Source organism: Choristoneura fumiferana, chromosome 9, assembly GCF_025370935.1.
Source record: "Choristoneura fumiferana chromosome 9, NRCan_CFum_1, whole genome shotgun sequence".
In the NCBI taxonomy this organism is placed as follows: domain Eukaryota; kingdom Metazoa; phylum Arthropoda; class Insecta; order Lepidoptera; family Tortricidae; genus Choristoneura; species Choristoneura fumiferana.
Window position 1 is genome coordinate 5,376,764 of NC_133480.1, and position 6,000 is coordinate 5,382,763.

At 36.5% G+C, this 6,000-nt stretch overlaps 1 protein-coding gene across 1 annotated transcript; it reads left to right on the top strand.

Moving 5' to 3' along the window:
- The first annotated feature begins 607 nt into the window (after positions 1–607).
- Positions 608–4,965, top strand: LOC141431039 (complement factor D-like). The gene is made up of 5 exons (XM_074092005.1): positions 608–707; positions 954–1,110; positions 1,324–1,582; positions 2,678–2,818; positions 4,569–4,965. Exons 1-5 carry the CDS (start codon positions 647–649, stop codon positions 4,713–4,715), a joined length of 765 nt encoding a protein of 254 aa, XP_073948106.1. The 5' UTR covers positions 608–646; the 3' UTR covers positions 4,716–4,965.
- The last annotated feature ends 1,035 nt before the right edge of the window (positions 4,966–6,000 follow it).

Sequence of the window (6,000 nt, forward strand, 5' to 3'; positions counted from 1 at the left end):
TACTTACAATTACTTTAATGTCAACTGCTCGTCACCTTTTACAAAATATTGCTTTTTCCGATGCAGAAACATTAATTGTTTAGGAGTCCCCCTGGTGCTTCAACACCCGTTCTACTTCACCATAATGCATTGCGATGAGCATTAATTGCTTAAGCAACTGTGTTAAAGTAATTGAGTTCGCTGGTCAACTAATGTCTTCATCATCAGTTCCACTTCACCAAAACGTGATCTTTCATTAGCAAATGCACGAGCTACTACCAAATAAATCCAAATCACCAAAGGTGTCTTTACAACATTTGAAGAGTTCCCTCGATTTCCTTAAGATCCAATTATCAGATCCTGATTTGGCGATTATGGGGATCTAATTGGAGGTATTTCCGTACCAACGAAAAAAAACAAGGAGTTCTGAGGTAACAAACGTAAAAAAAATACAACCAAATTAATAACTTCCTCCTTTTTTTAAGTCGGTTAATTTGCATTTTAACTTAAATTAGTAAAACTGATAAGCAAATTGCAATTATAATGCTTGTTTATCGATTTTTTTAATCAAAATATTTTTTGAAAGCGAAAGCGATTTAATTAATTTGGCTTTTGCCTATAAATCTCGGTGTTTTCAGTGCGTGGGCACAAGTTTCCAAGCACCATCATGGCGTCGTTACGGTTCGTCCTAGTCTTCGCGCTGTGCTCATTTTACGGCGGTACCCGGGGTAATGATTTATTTTTTCTTCTATTCTAAGTTAGGGTCTATCCACATCTATAGACGTGAAATCGCCTTTAGTCGATCAAAAAACTCTGTATGTCCTGTCCTGAGCTGACACGAGCCGAACCATGATATGTTAGCTCTTATTGCGTGGACATAAAGGACTCCGCGTCGATAAATGTGGGTAGACTTATTTATTGAATCAGGCGTTACTTTGCGGAGGTCCATATCAATAGAGTGTTTTTTTTTTCAGCTGAAGATACTTCTGAAGGCTTGACTATCATTGGTGGCCATAATGTATCAATTACAGACGCCCCTTACATGGCAGCGTTGTACAGTAAAGGCAAATTTGTTTGTGGTGGCACTATTATTCACGACATGTTTGTTTTAACATCGGCTCATTGTGTCAGGTAAGGCTTGAAATAGTTTAAAGTGCTTTTAAGTTCTATTATTAAACACTGTTACTAACAATATTTGGATCGTATGCCATCTGAAATAAACAATTTATATTTTATTTTATTTATTTATTAATATGTGTCACAGCGGAGTGTCAAATGCCGCGAATAAAATTTATCTATAAACTAAATATTTACTTCAAAACGCAATAAAATAAAACTCCACAGGAATTCCATAAAGCCAAGAAAAGTAATCATCGGTGCTGATCGCTTGAAGGCTGACGATGACAAGGTCGTCATCGGTGTTAAGGAAGAATTCTGCCACGAGAACTACCACCCTGACCCAGAAACTAACGACATCTGTCTGCTGAAATTGTACAAACCTATACCATTCGGACCTAAAATCGCTAAAGTTGATTTACCAAGCCAAGATTTTCAAATACCTGGTGGTTTGTTGGTGAATGTTACTGGATGGGGTATTACAAGCGTAAGAACCATTTACCTACTTATTAACACTTTATAACTCAAAAAGTATTGTTAGTGATACACATAGATATCTAAACTAATCAGGGGGCACAGCTGCACCCTCGCCAAGCTTAGTACGGCCTGCCGTAGTTAGCTTAGTTTAGAAGCGACAGTCGCCTTGGATCCCTTATGTAACTTCGTTGTTGTTAAGAAGTTTGAATTTTTACTATCCAGTGGACATAGTTAGGACTGCCATAAAAAGAAGACTAATATATCTCACCGTAATCGTAAAAAATCCCACATGCCACAAAAATAGTTAGTATAAAGGTGAAAAGTTTGTCAGCATTCAAATCAGCACTTAAACATTTGATTATGAACTCACTGCTACGGCTTGGCAGTTTCGCGATCGTAGCACAAAAACGTTATAAAATAAGAGTGATAAAACGTTGTGTCCTGAAACGGCTAAGTTGGGTTGGGTTGGCGGGTTTGGACATGTATTGTAACTTCAAACACAATGTACATTGTTATTTTTAATAAATTCAATTGAATTGAATTGAGTCATACGAGTATTTTTAATAACGGTGAATTTGAATATAAAGCCGAGTTTAGAGTTGCAAGAAAAATCGTGCAAGTTGCATTACATTGCGAGGCCGTAAAGCCAACGAGTTTGTAGTGGTCAAGGTCAATCGAGCGCTGTAATGTAATGCAACTTGCACTATTTTTCTTGCAAGTCTAAACTCAGCTTAATATTTTTAGCGGAGCTGATTTAACTAGGAAACTTGGCACTTCTTTGAGTTAAAAGGGTCGATTTAACTTTTTCTTGTCACTCGTTGCTATAGTTACGGTTACCTAACCGTAAGCTTATAGGATTAAAATTTGCCAAACATGCATTTTTGTGGTAGTTTAACCCCCTTCTATAATTGGTCATCTAATAAGCATGTTAATATAATGTGACGCAACATTTCTTCTATTAAACTGTATTACTTTAGTCCCATTCCCATCGCTGACAGGACAGAATAACAACAAGTAATAGTTGATCCACCCAAAAAAGAACTTGGCCTATATTTTACATTTATGTTTTTGATGGAAAAAATATATCAAAAGTGTTTGGTTTCAGCCATCCTCCCAAAGGATACGCGCTAAAAAACTGCAACAAGTGACCATTGTCACTGTGTCCGAGTCGGAATGTCTTCGTTACTACCCCGATTTAACGGATAATTTGATATGCGCGGGATCAAAAGGGCGGGACGCTTGTCGAGTAAGTATTATAAATATTATAAGATGAGTTTTTACCGAAGTTCCGCCAGAAAGAAAGGTACCTATTTGAGTGCGTGCTTTTTTTTGGTGCGATCTGCAGCTTAAGACTTTTGGTGGATTATTTATATAAACGAGATATTACGAGTATTTAATCCGATTTAGTAGTGGAAGGACATAAACTTTTATATTTGAATTAAAATTCAAGTTGGGAAAAAAGTTCACACTGCGAAGGAGTTTCTAGTTAAGTACTTTTGTACGTAGTTTCTATTTATATTTTATTTAGCGATCTTGGCTTATGGTAGACAATCTAATTTTTTTAACTTATATTTTATTTTTATTTTATCTGGACATTTACTTGTACTAAAATAAAATAAAATAAACTTTTCAATCGAAATTCATTCAACACCCACTAAAATAAAATACTAAGGTCTCGGTTTGACATGCAATTTTATATCTTCTGGCTTTGAGACCCTGGAACATATACTCTTAAAAAAAAGAACCAAAGGTGCCTTGGTTGACCCAACTGGACTAGACCAGGGCCGGCAGCTATTTTTTTTTATAGTTTTAAGAGAAGTCTCTTCGTTCCATTTTCCATACAATTGACGAATTTTGACGACCAGATGGCCTAGTGGTTAGAGAACCTGACTACGAAGCTTGAGGTCCCGGGTTCGATTCCTGTGTCGGGGCAGATATTTGTATGAAAAATACGAATGTTTGTTCTCGGGTCTTGGGTGTTTAATATGTATTTAAGTATCTATCTATCCCTAAGTATCTATATAATTATATTTATCCGTTGCTTAGTACCCATAACACAAGCTTTGCTAAGTTTACTTTGGGACTAGGTAAATTGGTGTGAATTGTCCCTTGATATTTATTTATATTTATACAAACGTAAAAAGCCGTGGTGGCCTAGTGGTTTGAAAAAAGCCGTGGTGGCCTAGTGGTTTGACCTATCGCCTCTCAAACAGAGGGTCGTGGGTTCAAACCCCGGCTCGCACCTCTGAGTTTTTCGAAATTCATGTGCGGAATTACATTTGAAATTTACCACGAGCTTTGCGGTGAAGGAAAACATCGTGAGGAAACCTGCACAAACCTGCGAAGCAATTCAATGGTGCGTGTGAAGTTCCCATCCGCACTGGCCCGCGTGGGAACTATGGCCCAAGCCCTCTTGTTCTGAGAGGAGGCTGTGCCAGCAGTGGGACGTATATAGGCTGGGGGATGGATACAAACGTAGTCCCGGTGTCATTTGAAAACTAGGCAACAGAAATAGATGAAATTTTGTAAGTATGGACTAGACGTAATTATCTATGCCTGCGGTTTTTCAGATTTTCATATAAATGTGTAATATCAGAATTACAGGAGCTCAAAAGTCGACAAAAAAAAGATGTCAACTTTGCACGAGAATTACAGACTAATAAAGCATTTTTACAAAAATCGAAAAACCACAGGCATAGAAAATATGATGAACATCTTGATTGTAAAATTTCATTGATTTCTGTGCTACACTTTTCGTATAATATGAGGACAACGAAACCCAAAATTCAACCGCCCGAATCTTGAAAAGCCTACAGCTATCTCGATATGCGGCTGCAGCGCTTATGTCTCGACACGAGCGATAAAGACACAGCAAATCCCAAACAAATACCTAACGCAGCCGCGCGGGCGGCCGGCAGGGAAACTTCACTTAAGGAGCAACATTTTATTTTAGTTACCTATATTTTGGATCTCAATTCAATTGTTACTTTTCCTAGGGAGACGACGGTGGTCCGTTGACGCTTTACGACACCCAAATTGGTGTGGTGTCGTACGAAAAAGGATGTGGTCGCGTCGCTGGAGTCTACACCAAAGTATCCTCCTATATAACCTGGATCAAGAATACTATTGAAGCTAATCTGTAAACTGCCTAAAGTCTATTCACCGAGGTTGATAAGTATTATGATAACGTCTCGGAATACCGACTGTCGCTAAATTATCGCAAACTATATGAGGGCGAAGCCTGATACCGCGCGAACTGAGTTTCGTGGTACTAGGCATTCAGTTCTTGTTAAGCGTGCAACACGGCAAGTCATTGTCATTTCGTTTCAAGTTTACTAGTTGGTTGTTTGCATGTTGTTTTCTGTTATATACAGTTAATAATTGTTTTATTTTTTCTTTTTATCGATAAAAATAAAAAAATGGTCGTATTTATAACGTGCCCTTGGTTTTTATCAACTATCGGTGAATAGTCTATAGACATGTGAAGGCCTACTCAGATGCGATTCCTTTTGTAAAAAAATAGTTGCACGTCATTTTCCATGACATAGTTAAATAAGCCATAATATATTTTTACATCGATGATCACAAATAATCACCCACTCACTTAGCTTTACTTACTTAATTAATTGATTGCTAACCTACTTAATTTCCTCATTTTTTCTTCCTGTCTTATTTACAATGCTTACTTTCCTACTGATTTCTTATCTTACTGCTCATTTACTTACTCATGTCTGCACTTATTTACTTACTTACCTACTTATTTGTATAAGTATAATACGTACGTAAATACATTAAGTTCTAGATACTGTGTGATATTTTGTTCGATTATGTCAGTGTCAAAGAATTTGATTTATTCCAATAGTGTTTACATTTAGTATTAAATCACTTGTGCAGACGCACTGCTATCACATAGGTACACGATTTTGAGTCATAAATGTATGCAAATAAATAAAGGTATTTTTATTTGGGAACTATATTTTCTGTCACTTAAATTTAGATTTGTTACTAAACTGCGATACAATAATTATAATATACATCCCTAAGAAATATATTAGTCATCATATTAATCAAAACTGTCTCTAAGTATGAGTCATCAGATTAATGTAAACCTGTATCCTCCTAAATTATAGTTTGATCAATCTATAAATATCCAGTGTTAGCAGAACCTTAACCAAAATGCACCTTGTTTAATGTCACATACAGGCTATTTTCCCACAAAATCATGATAAAATCTTTAAAACCTCGACCGCAGGCTGGGTATAGAGCTATGAGTTTTGGCACAGATTTTTTAATGCAAAGTCAATAAAGAACATGATGTAATTTTTGAAAATTTCCATTAGAATTTAGATGATTTCCGGCACTTCAATACAACAGTCAGAACTATGGATTACGTGTGCGAAGCCGCGGGTAAATTCTAATTAATAATAA

What these genes read in the sequence shown, in the direction of transcription:
- LOC141431039 (XM_074092005.1), top strand. Translation starts at nt 647, where the DNA reads ATGGCGTCGTTACGGTTCGTCCTAGTCTTCGCGCTGTGCTCATTTTAC. An exon ending in ATTTTACGGCGGTACCCGGG is followed by an intron (nt 708 to 953) that starts GTAATGATTTAT and finishes TTTTTTTTTCAG; the next exon opens with CTGAAGATACTTCTGAAGGC. An exon ending in AAGGGCGGGACGCTTGTCGA is followed by an intron (nt 2,819 to 4,568) that starts GTAAGTATTATA and finishes TACTTTTCCTAG; the next exon opens with GGAGACGACGGTGGTCCGTT.